At 38.0% G+C, this 20,249-nt stretch overlaps 1 protein-coding gene across 3 annotated transcripts in view; it reads right to left on the bottom strand.

Moving 5' to 3' along the window:
• Window positions 1–20,249, bottom strand: part of COL9A1 (collagen type IX alpha 1 chain) — an 88,745-nt gene that overhangs the window by 33,559 nt on the left and 34,937 nt on the right. For all 3 annotated transcript variants that reach the window (XM_012471880.3, XM_012471881.3, XM_064360926.1), the window contains 13 exons: window positions 20,140–20,172; window positions 19,306–19,362; window positions 17,479–17,532; window positions 14,799–14,852; window positions 12,155–12,208; window positions 8,510–8,563; window positions 6,522–6,575; window positions 6,334–6,387; window positions 6,147–6,200; window positions 5,667–5,720; window positions 4,510–4,554; window positions 3,364–3,417; window positions 3,222–3,275 (listed from right to left, as the gene is read on the bottom strand). In XM_012471880.3, coding sequence (XP_012327303.2) covers window positions 3,222–3,275; window positions 3,364–3,417; window positions 4,510–4,554; window positions 5,667–5,720; window positions 6,147–6,200; window positions 6,334–6,387; window positions 6,522–6,575; window positions 8,510–8,563; window positions 12,155–12,208; window positions 14,799–14,852; window positions 17,479–17,532; window positions 19,306–19,362; window positions 20,140–20,172 — 675 coding nt within the window. The remainder of the gene's footprint in view (window positions 1–3,221; window positions 3,276–3,363; window positions 3,418–4,509; window positions 4,555–5,666; window positions 5,721–6,146; window positions 6,201–6,333; window positions 6,388–6,521; window positions 6,576–8,509; window positions 8,564–12,154; window positions 12,209–14,798; window positions 14,853–17,478; window positions 17,533–19,305; window positions 19,363–20,139; window positions 20,173–20,249) is intronic.

Here is a 20,249-nt window from a genome sequence, read left to right as displayed (position 1 = left end):
GGGCTTTTGGAATTGTGTTTGGCATTTTTGTTTGTCCCAACGACTGTGGAGACACTACTGATGTTCATGCAGGATGGAGGTCATGGATGTGAGACACCCTGCCACGTGCAAGATTTCTGGAAAACAACTAGCCCAGTCCAAATTGCAGCAGTACCCTATTGGGAGATACTGGTAGAGAAAGAAAAGACTGCAGCTGGGAAGACAATTGCAGTAATCCAAGCAGCAGGTGGTAACCTGAGCCAGGGTGGTTGAAGTGGGAATGGAAATGAAAAGTCAAATATAAGAGATCTTGAAAAGAGGACAGAACCAACAGGTCCTTCTTGTGATAGGAAATGTGATGGAGGAAAATGCCCAGGTTTTGAGCCTCGGAGACAGGAGCAATGGCAAGAATTTGGACTCTTACAGAAAATCAAAAATCAAAATCTATAAATCAGACCCAAAACCCTGCATCAGCATAGCCTCCTATGATTGTCCTCACCTCACATAGGAGAATCAACCCCCTACCCGATCCTTTCCTGAGGTGCTGCCTTTGGTTCTTCATTGCTTTATGCAGCCCATGGCACTTAACTGGTGACGGGCCAACCAGCACTCCCTACTCCGTGTCATATTTTATATTCACACATGGTTCTGGCCCACAAGTGCTCAGCCAATGTTCTTTTAACTATATGGAGCTTTCTGCTCTTTAAAGTAAAGCCACCCAGGCAAGGTGGCTCACACCTGTAATCCCAGCACTTTGAAAGGCCAAGAAGGGTGAATCACCTGAGCTAAGGAGATCCAAACCAGCCTGGGCAACGTGGAAAAACCCTGTCTCTAGAAAAAATTCAACAATTAACTGGGTGTGGTGGTGTGTGCCTGTAGTTCCAGCTACTCTGGGGCCTAACGTGGGAGGATCAGTTGAACCCAGGTGGTAGAGATTGCGGTGACCCAAGGTCATGCCACTGCATTCCAACCTGGGCAACAGAGTGAGACTCTGTTTAAAATTAAATTAAATTAAATTAGATCAGATTAGATTAAAATAAATTAAATTAAAATGAATAAGAGATATAATAGTAAACACTAGCAAAGCTCTAATGGCCCCACGCTGCTAAATCTTCCTGGACTAGTCATATAGCATCTTCATTGTTTTAGAAATGTGATCTGGCTATAATGTCATTGCTTCAACAGTTAATTTATGGAAAGTATTTAATTATAAATTCACAGTCTTCAAGCCAAAGAAAAGAATGAAATAAGCACAGAGCAAGTGAGCGAGTGCCATGACGAGGAGTAGGAGCTGGTTGCTCTGGCTGCAGAAACCTCAGGAAACCACCTGGTGGAAGTCAGTTGACAAATATCTGTGAGAAGTGGAGAAATTCCATTCCCATGCCACAAGGCACCTGGAATACTTCACTTTTCTCACGTATGGAAGTCTTCATTCAACATGCCCAAGAAATGCTTTAAAAGTAATAGTGATATTTGGAAATGTTTCTGTGTTCTCATTTGGAGTTCTTTTTGCTATTCGGCAGCCTTTGAAAATAAGAACTGAAACTGAAGGCCAGAGAGAATGTTTTAAAGTCAAATTTAGATGTATAATATTTAATTTCCTAATAAATTTCTCTCTAGGGTTAAACTGCATATAGTGAGAAAATCTGCATTGCTGTGACTGCTATAAAATGGACAAGTTTACAAACTCACACTGAAAGAAGTCTGGTGGTTTCTTCAAAGCAGCGCTACCCTATGACCCAGCAATTCCACTCCTAGGTAAGTACTCAAGAAAAATTAAAACATATGTCCACACAAGAACGTGTACACAATGTTCATAGCAGCACTTTTCATGCTGGCCCCAAAATGGAAACAATCCAAATGTCTATCACCAGATGCATGGATCAATAAAATGCGATATATCCACAATTAATCCCCACAATTAAATATTATTCAAGAATAAAAAGGAATGAAGTACTGATACATGCTACAGCATAGATAAACCTTGAAACATTATACTAAGTGAGAGAAGCCAATCATTAGGAAAAAAAAAAATACAGCTGGGCATGGTGGCCCATGCCTGTAATCCCAACATTTTGGAAAGCTGAGGCAGAAGGATCACTTGAAGCCAGAAGTTCAAGACCAGACTGGTCACTATAGCAAGACCCCATCTCTACAAAAAAAAAATCAAAAATTAGTCAGGTGTGGTGGTGCACCCCTTCAGTCCCAGCCACTCAGAAGGTTGAGGCAGGAGGACCACATGAGCCCAGGAGTTCGAGGTTGCTGTGAGCTTTGATTACGCCACTGCATCCCAACCTGACCATATATTTTAAAAGAGAGTAAGAGAGACCATATATCTTTTTTTTTTTTTGAGACAGAGTCTCGCTCTGTCACCAGGTACCAGGCAGGAGTTCAGTGGCACAAGCTTGGCTCACTGCAACCTCCGTCTCCCAGGTCAAGCAACACTCCTGCCTCAGCCTCTCAAGTAGCTGGGACTACAGGCGCGCACTCTCATGCCCAGCTAATTTTTTTTTTTTTTTTTTTTTTTTTAGTAGAGACAGGGTTTCACCATGTTGGCCAGAATGGTCTCGATCTCTTGACCTCGTGATCCACCCACCTCAGCCTCCCAAAGTGCTGGGATTACAGGCGTGAGTCACCCCGCCCGACCTGAGAGAGACCATATATCTTTAAAAATTATTTATTTTTTAAAAAACAAAGACCTCACATTGTATGATCCTATTTATATAAAACTTCCAGAATTGGCAAACCTGTAGAGATAGAAAGTGTAGTGCTTGTCTAAAACTGAAGGAAGTAAGAGGAAATGATGGATGACTGCAGGTGGGTACAGGATTTGTTTTTTAGGTGATGAAAATATTCTAAACTTGATTGGGGTGATGATTTCACAATTTCATCAATATGCTAAAAATCAATAAAGATGGGTTAATTATGCTGTATGTGAATTGTATCTCAATGTTGGATCTTTTTAAGTCACACTAAAACATTTCCTTAAAAATGAGATGAGAGCAGAAAGGGTCACCATGCTTTTGAAGCACTTTATTTTTGTTTCCATTTTCTGAAAAGACATGCTGTGCATCTAAACAGCACTCTATTTCCTTGTGTATCTTGGACGAGCATGAGCTTAATCATCACACAGCGTTCATGAATGAATGAATGAATGAATGAATGAATGAGTGAATGGAAGAACATCCAGCAAAGTCCTGAGGAGGTGCTTTGGGAAAGCACAGCAGGGAAGGAATACTTACAGGAAGTCCCCGGGGTCCTCTGGGTCCCACCTCTCCTGGAGGCCCCTGTTGGCCCTGTTATGAGGAAGGGAGGTAGAAAAGAAGTTAACACCTACCGATTACAACAGGTTAGAGCTTCAGGAGAGGTAAAATGGCATCTTACCGGTTTGCCTGAATTTCCCATCTGACCAGGTTTCCCTGGAGCACCTGTGCTACCCTAAAGGTAAAATGAAACATTCAAAGTAACTCATGCTGAAGTAAGCATAATCATCCATCTGCCTTACCCATACTGGGTATCTCTTACATTTAAATAGCATTCATTCCCTGCTTTCACACTGAGAATCTGGGAATGTGCAGAATCCCTTTCTTTTTATATACATCAAAATCCTTTAGATTCAGGATACTGTCTGTTAGTCTAAGAAATATATTAAAGGTCAAATGTCAAACAATGAGGGGTTTTAGCCTTCATTTAAGAGGATCCTCTTGAATTAGAGGATTTTTCTTTCTTCACAATATTAATATTATGTCTTTCCTTTACCATTTCCACCTCCAGCATAATTCTTTGAGACTTTTTACCACACATTAAACTATTGAAATTATTAAGAATCAGACCAACATGGGGAAATAGGATGTGCTGATGAGAAAACCCCGTTAGCAGGCTCTAAAGAATGCACGTGTCTGGAGATGCCCTCTCCACCATCAGTCTCTTGTGGTCCTTATTGGGAACCTCTCTGCTCAAGACACTGCAGAACACTGTGATTGGAGGGTCACAGCCTTGTGCTCTAATAGTGACCAGTGTCTACATTATTCACCTTTTATCCCTTGTCTTCTCTAGCAAAGCTATATTTTGTCCCTTAAAAGTTTTTCCACCTATTGTTTTTAACTGCTTACATTTTGGTTTTGTGTAAAATATAAGCCCTGGTTGATCAGTACGTGAAAAAAATGCCTAATATCTTTTTAGTTTAGCTGAATCATCCTAGTAATAGTCTCTGACATAAGTTCTGTGGCTTAATAATATCTTCCTTATTTTAGGTAGTAAAGAACAATAAAGTGTTCTCTGTTTTATACTGGCAAAGGATGACATTTTCATTAAGGAAACCTAATTAGCAGCACTTTGTCAAAGTATGCTTTCTACAGCTAGGAAAAAGATTAGTATTTTAAGCCTTAAAGCTTTTACTTTTTTACTTCTCCCTAGGGCCAAATATAAAATAAAAGACATGCTGAAAATATTAAAAATTGCAAATAAAATATGTTAATAAAGAATAAGGAAATTAAGAAAAATAGTAATTTAAATTTTTAAATATTTTACCTTTTCACCAGCAACACCCTTTGCACCAGGAATTCCAGGTACACCCTAAAAGAATACATACACAATCTGCATTTAATCACCTCCTCTGAGAACTCACGAGATGCCACGCCCACCGCATGCTGCAGGGAGGCTGAGGGAGTCATGGTAACCTCAAAGCTTTAATGTGAGGAAGATGCTTCCTAGTTCCCAAACCCTGCACAGTCATTTATAGAACTACCCACAGTTTTAGAGGGCATGACTTTACTATAACTGGCTTGTTAAAGCTAAATATCCTTAAAGCAAATCTTGTCTTTAAACTTATTTTTCAAGGACAAACTTCCCAAATTAGAATCCAGTCCCATTTTCAGGTCAACAGGAGCTCTAATAGGCAAGACAGAGACTACAGGGATGTGACAGGGTTTCATGCAGAGAGTGATAAAAAGAGGGTCTCCCAAAAATGCTGAACATTATAGTAGAAAAAGGAAATGGTAGGAGGATGCTGGGCCTGACTCAGATTTGGTATTATTGGTGCTAATATTATCTGATTATTTAAAAGATTGAGGTCAGGCTTTGATATTACCAAGTATTCTTTATTAATTAGAAAGATTTGCCTCCAAAGAGCCAAGAATACATGTGGTACAATCCATAGGCACTTCCAGACACATTAATGCAGGTAAATATCAATTTGAATGGTTAAAAATAGTAGATAATCCAAGTGGTCACCTGAGCAGATGCTCAGCACCCCTGTTGCTCAACATTACCAACAAGAACTTTAGAACTGGTTTAAAGTGGAATGAATATATGACACTGGCCCACAGCTTAGGGTTAGTTAAAAAAATATATAAAGAAGACTGAGCAAACTAAAAGGAGAAAAGGAATCCAAAACGTAAAATTAAAGCCTATTATTTACAGTTATTACACAAATAGCTATTCAGAGAAAAAGTATAAAATATAAAATATAAATGTAAGTTGTAAAAGTAAAACATCATATCTTCCCCAGAACTTATCAAATCAGGTAACATGTCTCTTCCCAAAATGCATATCTTTAAACCAATTAACATGTAAAGAATCTATAAAAATATATCTATAAACTAAAAAATATACCTATATATAAATTTTTATATAAATATATAAAAATATCTATAAGCCAATTACCATGTAAAGAATCAAATACTTACTGGTAATCCCTGCAATCCTGCATCACCAGGAGGCCCAGGTTTTCCTGGTTCACCCTGAAAAAAACGCTTTTATCACATGATTGAACCTGTATGAGTTGCTGTATTTCTTTTAAGAAAAGGAGGAGAATTCTAGTAAAAGAATTGTCTCAACAGCTGACTTTACATGCACTTTTATAAAGTGACTTAATTTAGGGTGGGGGAGTAGGGTGGGAAATAGGACATAATTTAACCAAAATGCACAGTCTCTCTCAACCTATTTTCATCAATAGGGCAGTTTTACTGAGTTCCTGAAACTAAGCAAATAATTATACTACTCTAATAAGTATTTCATATTTGACACTTGATTCAAAAATTAAAGGAAGGGAAAAAGCCAAAGCTAACCAAATAAATCTTTTGGTGATTTAGTAATGGAACTGCCACGCTCAGCTGGCCAGGGCAGAGACAACCGCACTCACTCTTGGACTACATTACACAGCCTACCTTTGTTCCAGGCATTCCAGGGATCCCATCACGGCCATCCACACCTGCCAAGCCCTAAACACACACAAAGAAACATACTGTCTCTTACACACAGTCGCATTCTTTTTCCCTTCATTATTTTCTATAGTTTTATTGCAAGTCAATGATCACTGAAAAATGTGCTTGCTGACTACAGCTCAGGACATACCGTGTCTCCTTTGGGCCCAGGGAGACCAGGAATTCCTCTAACACCTTGAGCCCCCTGCAGGGTGGGAGAGAAACAATAGACAAGACATGTTCAGTTATCACAATACTTAGGACTTGTCAAAGAGATCATGATAATCAGCAGATGACACTGAAAAGCAGGAGGCTTGGAGTGACTGAATTTAAACTCACCCTATCTCCTTTGGGACCTGCTTCTCCTGGAGGTCCTTGCTGTCCTTGATCACCCTGTATGAAAATAAAATGTTGTTAAATACACATAAAAGTTACTTATTAATCAACTTTTGAACATTAGAAAGCATCATCCGCATGACCCAACTGTCACTCTTCCACCACGATGGCTTTGCTCTGTCAAGGAAGCCTAGATGAAGAAATCTTTTTATAAAAATGGTATTGTCTTGAAAATGGATGTTGCCACAGAGATAACTAAGATGTGACTCTCTTTTGTTTTCCCCTTAAGTGCATTTAGCCCCTGTGCTCTTGCATGCAACATACAATGGATCCATGTATTGGATACTGACATCAGTAACTACATCCACATATCAGCTAACTTCATTGACTGTTACAGAGGTTTGAGGTTCAGATTAGTTGCCAATCTTTCCCTCACAATTAATCCCCCAGTCAATACTAGTGATTTCTGTCAAAGTTATCTAGCTAGTGTTGATATATGGGACAGGTGGTAATAGATAAGAGGCTGTGTCTTCCTAAAATACAGCTTTTGTTAAGTTGCTTAACTCTTAAAACCTCAAATGGCTCCCTATTGCTACTGGATCTGTTCAAACGGCTCAGGATGGCATTAAACATTCTCCGTAATGTAGCTCTACATTATCCATCCAATCTCATCTTTTCAACCAAACTTTCCACTCCAGGCAGTGACATCCCCTATGAGAGCACACACGCGCCATCACCACTAACAGTGCCAACCCTGCACTTCGCTGCCTTTCCTGCCCACAGGCTTTCAAACCAACCTCCCCTCAGGTCCTCTTACATGGACTACATCCCTCCCATGCTCTAGCGTTTAATTTTGTATAGTTTTTCATTGAGTTACTTTGTATCTTTCCCATTGGAACACAGGACTTTGACAGTTGGGTGTTCTATCTTTCTTAGATCTTTTTCTACTTTTTATGTGGCATAGGCAATTATCCATGGATGGTTTGTTTTGTTTGTTTGTTTTTGTTTTTTTGTCTATTTCCCTCCCAAAAACAAGCTTGAAGAAACCTACAATAATGACATATGGACATATGACAGTCAAAAAATACGGAATAATGAAGTCAGAAACCATAGAAAATGAAAAAGATCAACCGGGCTGCAAACTAGAAATGAGATAGTTACTTAGACTCTAAGAGTCCTGACAACCAAAGGAAAGGAAAGCACAGCAAACATAAATACTTAACAATTTGGCTTAACCTGTGAAGAAAAAACATCATATCAAGTCAGAAGAGCATTTCTATGTACCCAAGAAAGATGCCTGTCTTAATTAAATTTAAATTTAAACATATATATGTAACGGTTATTGCCGAGTTTAAAATGAGGAAACTGAGACCAGCACAAGAAGATCCAATGCGAATTTATTCAGTTCCTGGGCGAGGTTCTGCGATCCGACAGGAGGGGCCAGAGAAGTCGCACAGACTCCTCTCAGATGTGGGGTTTTATAGGGAGTGAAGGTGTTTGATTGGTTGTGGGAAAGCAGGGCATGGGTGGGGCAAGCTTGCTATTGGCAGGTAGGCAGGGTTTGAATGCTATTGGGTAGATTTACAAGACTCAACTGCTATTGGGTAGCTTTACAAGACTCGAATGCTATTGGGTAGATTTATAAGACTTCTTTTGCATTTTGGCGAGGTTCTTCAATGGCTGGCTAGGTGCCGAGTGCAGAGCCTAGTGTCAAGTGCAGAAGTGGGTGTGGAGTAATGACGTGGTTTCCAGGCACGGATGGGGCATGTCCAGGCTCCCAGAGAGGGAGGGGGTGTGGGCGTGTCCGAGCTCCGGGGAGGGGGATGTGTCTGAGCTCCCAGCGAGGCGACCAGCCTTACTATAAATATATAAATTGTCTATTTTTCCACTTAATTATTCACATGTAAAGAATACTGCACACACATGCATGCATAGCAAAAAAAAAAAAAAAAAAATCTGTCATTGCATTTTGTGGAAGGAAAATCACTTACAGGTGCACCAGGAATACCCTGAGGCCCAGGTTCACCATCTAAGCCCCGAGCACCCTGCAAAAAAAAAAAAAAAAAAAAAATGGAATAAAACTGAGATCAGTCATTTATGTTAGAGAATGCATCTATCTTTCTAAAGAAATTTAATAGCCAGATGAAAAGGAGGTTTTGTGCCTGTAATACATACAGTGATCCCTAAGAAGTAATTACTCAGGCACCTGAGGTATAAAACACTTGTTTACATCTACTCAGCATACCAACTGTACTTAAACACAATCTTTGATGCGTTTTAAGTTAATACTGCACCCATTCTCAGTTGCTGATATGAGCTAAAAACACAGGTGCTTATTAATAGATTGGTAAATCTATTAGAAGTAGTTTGATAGCCACTCTCCAGGGTTCTTTAAATTTCTATAGAAAACCATTAACCAGGCCAGGCGCAGTGGCTCACATCTGTAATCCCAGCACTTTGGGAGGCTGAGGTGGGTGGATCACAAGGTCAAGAGATCGAGACCATCCTGGCCAACATAGTGAAACCCGTCTCCAAAAAAAAAAACCATTAACTGCCAGGAAGGTGGATCACATGAAGCCAGGAGTTCGAGACCATGCTGGCCACCATGGCAAAACCCAGTCTCTACTAAAAATACAAAAATTAGCTGGGTCTGTTGGCACATGCCTGTAGTCCCAGCTACTCAGGAGGCAGAGGCAGGAGAATCGCTTGGACTGGAGAGAAGGAGGTTGCAGTGAGCCAAGAGTGTACCACTGCACTTAAGCCTGGGCGACAGAGTGAGACCCTGTCTCAAAAACACAAAAAAGATGGAGCCACCCTAAGAACAGCTGCTACATTCTGTTGCTGCCACAGCTGTGAGAGGGATTTCCAGGACTCTGGATCTCCCATCAAGATCTGGAATAAGAACTCGAGCCATGTGATTCAGAAGAATGAATTGCTGGAAGGACCTGAGCATACCCTCTCCCATCCTGGAGATATTAGGTTCAATTTGTATAAAGTAAAAAACCTATTTTCTCAAGAACAGATCCACTCTACCAAATGATAAGATAAGAATGACTCAGAGCTTTATAAATTGAATTATCTTGAAATAATCTCTGAGGTGGCTAACATACTGTACACTATCACCTCCTTATTTTCATCATGTGAATCAAAACGTGATCTTAAGATCTTAAAAAGTATTTTTAGTGCTCTCTCTACATATGCTACCTGACAAAATATAACCCTTTTCTTTCTTGTTCTTATCTACTAAGTGAATAAAAAGGCATAATGAGGCAGCCTTCTAATAAACCAGGTTGAGATGAGGAGTTGATAAAATAAAAGAAAAACAATCAAGAGTACTGGATAGATGTAAGGCCAGGAAAAACAGGTGGAAAACATCTGTAGTAAGAATTAAAAATTAGAAAATCTGACAGAAGGTTCAGACATAGGTAGAATCAAAGAAAGAACACAACTGAAGCAGAAGCACCAGAGCGCCCTGAAATTCTTTGATCTCTAAAAAGTAGGACAGAGCAGAAGGTATTCTACATTCACCAAAGAGGAGATTTGGAAGACCCGACCTTGAATTTATCATTCACCTTGCATTACAAGAGCAGAACCCAGCCTTTGCATTATAGAAATGGCTTTGATGCACTCTCTCTCTCTCTCATTACTGTTCGTCATGAGCTTAGACCCAAACTGCTGTTACTAGGTAACCACTCCATGGGTCTGAGTTCACAAGAAGAGCTTTTTTTTCTTGCTTGCTTGCTTGCTTTCTATTTTAAAGCAATTTGACAGAAATCAGAGGAAATGAGAAGTTTTGAAAAATGCCAAATAGAAAAATATCTCAAATGAAGAGCATATCAAGAACAGTAATTGGTTTCAAAGTGAGGGGTCACATATTCTAGGGGATGATTTAAATCCAGAAAAAATGAAGGTATCAGCAGCTTGAAAATAAATGGGATCTATTATCGAGTAAAAGAAAAGATACACACTGAATGTTACTTAAGGTAACAAATATAAAAATATGAATGCATATAATATGTTTTACAAATACAGAGTTTTCAGAAAAGAAATATTGACTGAAAAGATGGGAGAATGAAGGCAGGTAGAATGAAAATACCTAGAAGGGATGAAGAGCCTGGGGAAAAATCATAAAACTAACAGGAAAAAAATGATAAATAAGCCTGATCCTTCATTCACCAGGCTGTGCATCTCTTTTTTAAAAAGAAAAATTTAATTTCACTTATTGAGCATGTACAATGTGCAACGTATTGTTACTCAACTGTTAATAAAAGTCTCTGTGCTGCTGGTGGAACTGACACCAATTAGCCACAGAGGTTATCAAGAGAATGAGGTCAGGGTCAGAAGTGATGGTGAGCAAAGATGCTTTTTGTATTTTCAGAAGCCTAGAAATTAACTTTCCTAACATTCTTTCCAAGAAGTGGTAACCATTTTCTTAAAATCTGATAGAGAGGCAAAACACACCCCTATACACATGCCAAGAAAAACACTTCTGAACACATCATGAATGTTCAGGTTTCCGCTGTTTTTCCTTATGATAATCACTCAGCCAAGCATTACCTGTCCTTCATTCTTCATCAATGGCAACACCTCATCCTTCCAGGCTCCACATCCTTCTAATGCCATCTCCTTCATGGACTTCTCAGTTTCCCTAACAAGATTAGCCCCGCTTCCTCTGCACTCCATCATAGCCTTGGCCCTCAGAGTCATGTCTCTTTGCTTGCATTATAGTTGACTATCAACTTATTTGTCTCACCCAATTAATAACTGACTTGATCAAGGTCTTATTCCCCTTGGAATCTCCCCAGCAGCTTGCAGAGTGCCTTGGTATGGAAGTGCTGGGAGAATCTGGTTTCTGAGACTGGGCTAAGGGCAGGCTGGTATCCTCTAGCCATAAGTGTATAACCCCTGCTGAGGGCAGGACTCATGGATCAGCTTGCAGGTGAGTCACAGGGGGCTCCAGTGTCTTTGGGGTTTCCTGCCTTGGCTCACCTCTCCTTTTCCATCCTCCCTGTCTTTGCCTTGCCTGACCAGAAGCACTCCAGGCACTGTGCCAGTGTTAACAATGCTAACCACTGATCATGACAATGAGGTAAAATGTAACAACTCTATTTACTCTACTCAATATAATTGAAAATAGATTAATACATGGTAAATGTCATGCATATTGCTCATTCCTATAATCTGTACTTACAACAGAAATGTGAAAACCTAATCACACACCTACAAAGCATCAAGAAAATGTCATGTTGTTAGACCAGGCTCGGTGGCTCACACCTGTAATCCCAGTGCTTTGGGAGGCCGAGGTGGGTGGATTACCTGAGGTCAGAAGTTCAGGACCAGCCTGGCCAACATGGTGAAATCCCATCTCTACTAAAAATACAAAAAATAGCCGGGTGTGGTGGCGTGTGCCTGTAATCCCAGCTACTCAGAAGGCTGAGGCAGGAGAATTATTTGAACCCAGGAGGCGGAGGTTGCAGTGAGCCAAGATTGTGCCATTGCACTCCAGCCTGGGCAACAAGAGTGAAACTCCATCTCAAAAAAAACAATGTTGTTTAAGATAAAAAGTAATTTTTAAATAGCCAAAATTTAAATATTTAACACATTTCGATATTACATTATTGTCATCACCATCTTACTTTTTCCCCTTTGTCCCCAACTATGCCAGTGATGCCTCGCAAACCCTGGGCTCCCTGGAAATGTAAAAAAGAAAACTGAATTATTTTAGTTGAAGCAAAGATTTTTAAAAATCTCATCACAAAAGATGATCTAGAAAATGGAGATTATCATAACCAAAGGTAATACTAAGAAATAGTGACAATATATAGACAAACATTTCTAGTTTAGAAAGTCCACAGAGAATTCTTCTGATGGTAAACCTTTTTATAAAATTCTGAAATCTTACACGAAAGTGGAGTTGACACATTCACTCATGACAAAAAAGTAAATACCAGCATAAGAGAAATTGTGATAATATGTTTGACTTACCTTTTAACTTATATATAGAACTTACACCATCATTCCCACTTCCTTCATGGCATGTAACTTGGTTACATGTAACATGATTTTAAACCTTGAAAGAATTTTTTCCCACCAGTGGACACCATCAAAAGCAGTAGGTTCTCAGGCTAGCCCACAAAGCCTATAACCTAGAAAGGAGCTGGAGCCTCCACCAATTCCTTGTAGTCACTATTCATTATACCATTCTTATGATGAAAGGCATTCTGAATTCCAACTTGGTGCAATAGGAACCCATCTTAGGCATAAGAGTGGCCAATCCTAAAACTTTCTTTCAATACTGAAATGTTACCATTCTGGACTCTCTGGCCCCATACTATGAGGGCTCCAGAAATGGATCCTGGAAGGAGTGAGCCTGAGAATACCCTTGGAAGCAGAGGAGGGTGGATGGTCCATTAGGAAAGTGGGAGTAGCTACTTTTGGACAACCTGCTAACTGTCCCCATTGGCTTAAGACAAAGGAGCTCTAGGCCAGTCATTTCCCTCTTCTTTTCACTTGGAGAAAATGGGGCAAGTCTATGACCAACTCTTCATTCAGACCAGTCACAAATTCTACATAGATCAGTCAGGAATGACCTGCAATTCAAATATGCAGAATGATCCATTTAGAATATCGAGTGAGGTGTGGCGATGTCAGATGAAAGCTGCTCTTTCTCGTGTAGCTCATTTACTGACCCTAAGGTTATTTCTACAAAATGAAATATTTAGGTCAATAGCAATGACATCAGAATACCACGTATTGTCTCTTGAGGTGCCTACTTTAAAGAACAGAGCTTTGTCTAAATATTCCAAGAAGCATATTTTTAAAAGTTGTAACAACTTTGTTTTAATATAATACAAAAGTAATGCAAATTCTGATTTGACAACATTTGAAACTGAAGTTTGATGATGCCCCAAGTCACCTTACTTGATATTTGTGAATGTACACTTAAAAAGTACATGCTTTTAAAATTTGGCATACCTATTCCTAGATGCCAGAATGTCATCAAGCACTAACGGATATCCCTCAATGGACCACCTGAGCCATGCAGCACCCAGCACAGATTTTTTAATCCCTGAAAACATAGTTTTAGAATGTTGTTTGCAAAATCCTGTTTTGAAAATCTTTGGGAATGGCTTAAAAAAAAACAAACCTTTAAATTCCTACCAAATTTTCATCAGATCAAAAAAAAAGCATATGGCATATGTCTCTTATACCATGTATCGCTATCTCCCACCTGCAAGACAGAGTCCAGCCCCTAGTGTCTTATATGGCAAACACTCAGGGGAGGGCAAACTTCTGAAACAAACGCCCCTGGACACAAACAGATTCCCTGAAGGTTCTCATGTAATTTAAAAGCACAGACCATTTCTTCCAGATCCTCTGACTTACTTCCTTTAGCTTAATTTCCCTTAAACTTTAAATTCCCTTAAACATTAATCTGCGCAGCTCCCTGAACCCTTTTTAAACAGCCAGTCCTGTGGAGAAGAGCAGAGCAGGTGAAGGGTGTTCTGTTTGTCTTCTTTAACTCTTCAGTTTCTAAGAATAATACCTGACCTCATCTTTTACATTAGTCTATACTCTGGCTAGCTGCAATGCTTACTTAATATTCTTCGATTGTTATTTCCAAAATTGTCATTACTAATTTTAACAAGAAAAAAGTATAACAAATTCATTTTAATGTAATACAAAAGTAATGCAAATTCTGATTTGACAACATTTCAAATTGAAGTTTGATGATGCCCCAAATCACCTTACTGTGAATATTATTGCAGAAATCTGTGAAAGCACAAGGGACTAACTTTTTATTAAAAGACATGATTATGAGCAGTTAAGAATGTTTTAGTTAATTATAATGATTACATACTTAAATAAGCTACATTAATCCAATAAATGATATACCTACTGAATATTTAGAATATACAAAATGTTCTCATTATATCATGCAATAATACAATAGAACATAAAAGATACGTATCATCCTCTTGTGCTTAGTATTTGCTTTTCAATTGCCTGGCCCTGAAATCTGGTAGGTGAATGTATGTAGTTATAGGTAGAGTTTTTCTGTTAAAAAAAAATGTTCTAGAATATATAGTGAGGACCCTCTCCTATTTTGAAAAAGTAGTTATCGTAGTTATCCTCCAATGCTGGCATGGTGGAAAAATAGAGGATACCAAGTTCATGGAATGCTGTTCATTCAACTGCTAAATAGAAAATATTCCAACAGTCATGGGAAAAAAAAGAATTCACATAACCTAGTTAAATATTTTTTAAAAAATACTTTACTGGAGGTCCTTGAGCTCCGACTTCTCCCAGTTCTCCCTGGTCACCTTCTTCACCCTAAAAAAAACAACAGAGAAAAGCACACCCAATGTTATTTTAGCAAATGAACATAGAAATAGGCTTGGTCTAACTCAGTATGTTTTAAGTTCACTTGGTCACTCCTGAATTATTCTACTTTCTTAAATTATTTTATATGGGTATTCCAAAGTAATTGTAGAACATTTAGAAAATACAGAGAAGTATACATATAAAAAGTCACCCAAATCCCACCATTTAACTATAAATACCAGTAACATTTAAATGTTATCCTTTCAAAGTTTTTCTAAAGTGGAAGAAGGAGGAAGAGAGACAAAGATACCAAGAAAAAGAGAGAGAGAGAAAAGGTACTCATTTATGTTCCAAGTGTGTGTCAAGTGTGGGAGAATGTATTACTAGAAAAAAATTTAATTATACTATGAAAACGTTTTCATAAGCTACAATATTTTTTCATAATTTTCATTTTAGCTTTTCTTATAATTTTTGCACCATATACAATATTTTAATATAAATCAGTCATTTATTTCATGGGTTATAACCTTTGATGTCACTCATAGAAAAGCCTTTTCCACTCCAAAAATATACATTTATTTATATTTTTGCTCTAGTAATGTTATAACTTCTTATGTAGAAATCTTTAATTATCAGTAATTTGTTTTGATGTAAAACAAAACATAGAAATATTTTTTCTTTTTTCTCAGTAATTGGCCACTGTTCCAATAATAGATTCTCTCCACAAAGGTTTCAAAATTCATCCTAACATATACTAAATGGTTATTGGCTCTAGACTTCGCTTCTGCTCTACTGATCTGCTATATGATGCTGCCAATACCAAAACATGTTAATTAATTCAGGCCTCCAAGCTCTTACCATTCTGTTTCCAGTTTCAGTTCAGTCTACCTGCTCACCCTTTCAAGGTTCATTCTGCAATGAACTATGACCATTCTATCGATTTTCAAAGACATCATCACTTACACTTTTAAGTGACACAAAAATGTGAAAGAAATTTTCAACAACTTTCAGAGTAAATTTTGATCAATTACTTGACATACCAAAAAAAATTGTAGGTTTCCCACTGAAGACCAAACCAAATTTGAGAGTCTCGATAATTAACTTGTTTAAATACCAGGAAGACTAGCTTCATGGTAAAGTGGAGGGGCACCTGGATTAACATCTCCATCTCCAAATCCTGTGGGATAGGGGAGTGAAAGTTCCCCAAAGGAAAGCATCACCAAGAGAAGGAGAAAGGGATACAAACATCAAAAATACCAGAAGTCTACTACATTTGCTTTACTGCATAGAATACCTCATGAATATCTTTTGATGTAATTTAATATTCGTACACACCTGTTTTTTTTTGTAGTTAACTACTGTTCTATTATTATATGGCTACAACATATTTAATTTAGTCTCCTGTGCTTGGACCTATTTTTTTTTTCTACTTCTGTGTCCCCTGTATTCAGAATAACCCCGGCACATAGAAGGTACTTTATTTTTGTCAAAATTTATAATGAAAATTTTTAAGATTGAGTAGAAGAGTGATCACACAGAAAAATTTCCAAAGCACTTGGTTTTTTTTCTATTTTCTTCAATTTGATATCAGGAACCCAGCTGTTATGTTTCAAATAAATAAAATGCCTTAACTGTCACAGCCTATGCAATAAAAGACTTTTAAAATACATGTCCAAACTGAAACCGGGTAGAGAAAATTGGTCTATTTATCCTGATTATTTGAGGTTATTTAACAGACTGATTTTAACTAAGAAGTTCAAGGATATTAATCCCTGAAGATATTGATAAATTGCCTCTCAAGTTCTTGACTTCCAAAGGGAAACAAACTAATCTTCTGTCACTACCCAATAAAGGGGTAGAAGGACATAGTCAAAAAAAGTCAAGAGGACCTGCATTAATAAGAACAACTTGACTTTGTAAAATATTATCAAATTTACTGAGACCAAACCTACTATGCAGGAAGTCAAATTCTTAGATACTTAAAGATGACTTACACTAGTGGATGAAAAAAGGGCAAATAGGTTACCTTGCTTTAAATCCCAGCCTTAGTTTTTCTGCAGGGCATGCCAGCTGCAATGCAAATTGTGCTGTGGATTCTGTTTCTATCGAGATACTAACATAAGTTATTACTAACCTCCAGCTTACTCCAAATCTAGGTTATATTGAAATGAGGTCAGAAATAAATAGATAAATTATTTCAGAACTTGAGATGAGAAGCAATAAGCCAATTACCAACTTCTCTGTCTGCTAGTCTCAGCAACACTTGTCATAAAATTTTACAAATGTCATAAAATTTTGTCTGGTGAAGTGGAACCAACTATCTAATTAATTTTGGATTATCACAGCATCATGGAAAAAAGCTGAGTGTGATTGATTTGAAAAGAAAAGATAGTGACACAGAAAAAAAATGAAAATGCCTGGTGCCTTATTTGTAAGTGTGTTTTGTAACTGACAACTTTACAATATGATTTGTAGTCAGATATTGATGCATCCACTTAGAACTTGTTAATTATTATTTGAAAAAGAAGGGTAAAATGTCATGGTTCATTATTTCCTATGATTCCTAATTTCTCATAATGAAAGTGATCACTAACTCCTAATCCCAATTTATTCACTAAATACTCATTTTCCTTACCTTGTGTCCTTGTCTTCCTGGTTCACCAATTTCTCCTTTAGCCCCTTTATGACCCTAACAGATGCAAAATAAATAAACATTAAGTGATATATGTATATATGTGTGTATACACACACACACACACTCATACATATATATATGTAATTGTCCTGAGTTTGGTGAAGAAAGTTGTCAGAAGTCTCATAAAGTGATCCTTCTTCCCTAAATCAGTGCCAATGTGTTACTAGAAATGGATTATGTCACAAAGAAAATTTGTGCCTTAAATTACCTTAACAGCACCATGTATATTACATGACTGCCATATATAATTAATATCAGTTTTAGTTAATAGAAAAACACTTCTCTAGAAGAACAAACACTTCATTATCTAGTTCAGCAATGTGATTCATTGATACTTGCTTACTATTTCCTGGATCCCTATTTCCCCAACTTTCTCACACGAGTTAGGAGCATTAAGTTTTCTCTAGTTCCAGTAAGTTAACCTTTCAAAAGTGACAGTCCTGACCAAGCTCAGCTGGCTATCCCCTGTTCTCTGAAGGCTGCTGTGAAAACCCTTTGGCCTCCTCCATTCCCACCTCCTTCCTGGAGACGGAGGAAGAGCTGGTATAAGTGGACGTTCTCTGCTGTACAACCTTCTGCCTCTTTCTGTGTACAATTTTTAAGTGCAAAGGGAAAGCAATAAAGGGCGATGAGTGAAAGCTTCATTGCATGAAAAGAAGGTCCCTGTCTTTTCTTATCGGGCCACTTGTCCTAAGCATTTGTTTGCTTTGGGTAGTAATAGGAGAAAAAACTGTGAGACAAGCATCCCAAAATGAAGACTGTCAGAACTGTCACCCCTGAAAGAAGTCTTTTTGAAAAACAGGACACCAGTCCAGGCCCCAATCTTCTGCAGTTGAGGGAACCCACCAAAACTGCCCTTAGAAAAAACCTAATGGAAAACCAGTGCCTTGGGGCCTTCCAGATCATAGCAGAGCACTATTGGTTTGGAATTTCTCAAAATCTCTTTAGACTCAGAGACTAGAGAGAGAAAAGGCAATTTAGCCCCATAATTTTGTATTTATTTTTTGTTTGTATGGAAAATTTTGAAGTAATTACAGTGACAGAGAAATACTTTTGGAAAGTCTCTTTTTCCTATTTTGCACAGTTTTTCAATTTTTTTTAAACTAAAAGTTATCAAATACATTATGTACACAACCCCCCCCAACTACCCCCACCACTATCTTCCTTAATAGAAAGCACATTTTTTTTTTTTTTTTTGTGACAAGGTCTCTCTCCACCACCCAGGCTGGAGTGCAGTGGCACAATCACAGTTCATTGCAATCTTGACTTCTCCAGCTCAAGTGATCCTCCCACCTCAGCTTCCCAAGTAGCCAGGTCTACAAGTACACACCACTACACCTAGCTAATTTTTTATTTTTTATAGAGATAGGGGTCTCCCTCTGTTGTCCAGGCTGGTCTCGAACTCCTGGGTTCAAGCGATCCTCCCACCTTGGTCTCTCAAAGTTCTAGGATTACAGGCATGAGCCACTATACCCAGCCAGGAAGCAAACTTCTGAATTTTAATTTGGTGTTTTAAAGTAACTCAATCCAATGTATTTTATTGGTATTTCTTCCCTGAACTAGAAAGACATCTTATGATTAAACATGCATGTCTTGTTATAAATACATGTCAGGACCAGCTGGAGTCTCTAGGACTGAATAACCACTACTTGCCTGATTCATCCAAGTGAGGTCTCTGCACCGGGGAGGCTAATGCTTAAAGTAAAGGCTCCATTTTATCTGGGGATAATATTCTTAAAGATAAAATACTGGAAGTTATTCTCTTACCCTCATGCCTGGTAGGCCTGGATATCCTGAGCGACCTGGTGGACAGGAATTGGGACACTGCCAGGGAGAGAGGAAACAGAGAGAAAGAAAGACATGCAGAGTGCATAAACTAGGGCTCCTGCTTTGTGACAAAGTCTTTCTTAAAGGGATTCCAGTTACAGAACTCCATTGCGATTATATTCATTAAATAATTCAAAATATCCCTTTCCTTTTTTATTATTTCACTTTTAAACCCAGAAATATTTCTAGCTAACAGAATAGTGTAGAGAATATAACAAATACCCTCCCCCATAAATCTACCATCCAGATCAAATTAATGTTAATATTTTGCAATATTTATTTCAAATCTAATTTATTAAAGAAAATGTATTTACAGATAACCTATTGTACCATGACCGGATTTATTTCCCCTTCCCATTCCACTGGACTAGCCCCATCCTGAGGCTCATGTCTCCCATCAAATGGTCCTACATGGCATTTAGTGCACATTATCACTATCATTGGAGTGTTTGTTAATATATGAGTAAAATAAATCCTAAAGGAAGTTACTTGAATTTTATCTCTTTAAAACCTGGATGCTCTAGTGAAAAGCATGCCTTAGTCATAATGTAAAAAGATTAGAGAAAAACAAAGATAATATCTATAATGAAAAATTATTAGTCTGAGTAGATGAAAGCCACCAGTCCACTAGTGTTACAGACTGCTCTGCCATCTGAGTAAAAGGAAAACATGGACACATAGTATATTCCAGGGAGATCTTTTAAAGAAAACTCATCTGCAGACTATATGGTCTTTGAATTGAAACTATATTTTGATCAACGGAAAGCCTCTTACCAGCGGATCTCCATCATGAAAGCCAATTGTTCCCTAAAGTAAATAAAATATTAAAGTTGAGAATATAATTAAATAATGAATTCAAACATGCTAATAATAGAAATCTAATC

Source organism: Aotus nancymaae, unplaced genomic scaffold, assembly GCF_030222135.1.
Source record: "Aotus nancymaae isolate 86718 unplaced genomic scaffold, 86718_ANA_hifiasm-v0.15.2.pri h1tg000040l, whole genome shotgun sequence".
Taxonomy (NCBI): domain Eukaryota; kingdom Metazoa; phylum Chordata; class Mammalia; order Primates; family Aotidae; genus Aotus; species Aotus nancymaae.
Note: the sequence above shows the minus strand (reverse complement) of the source record. Positions and strands in the feature narration are given on the sequence as shown.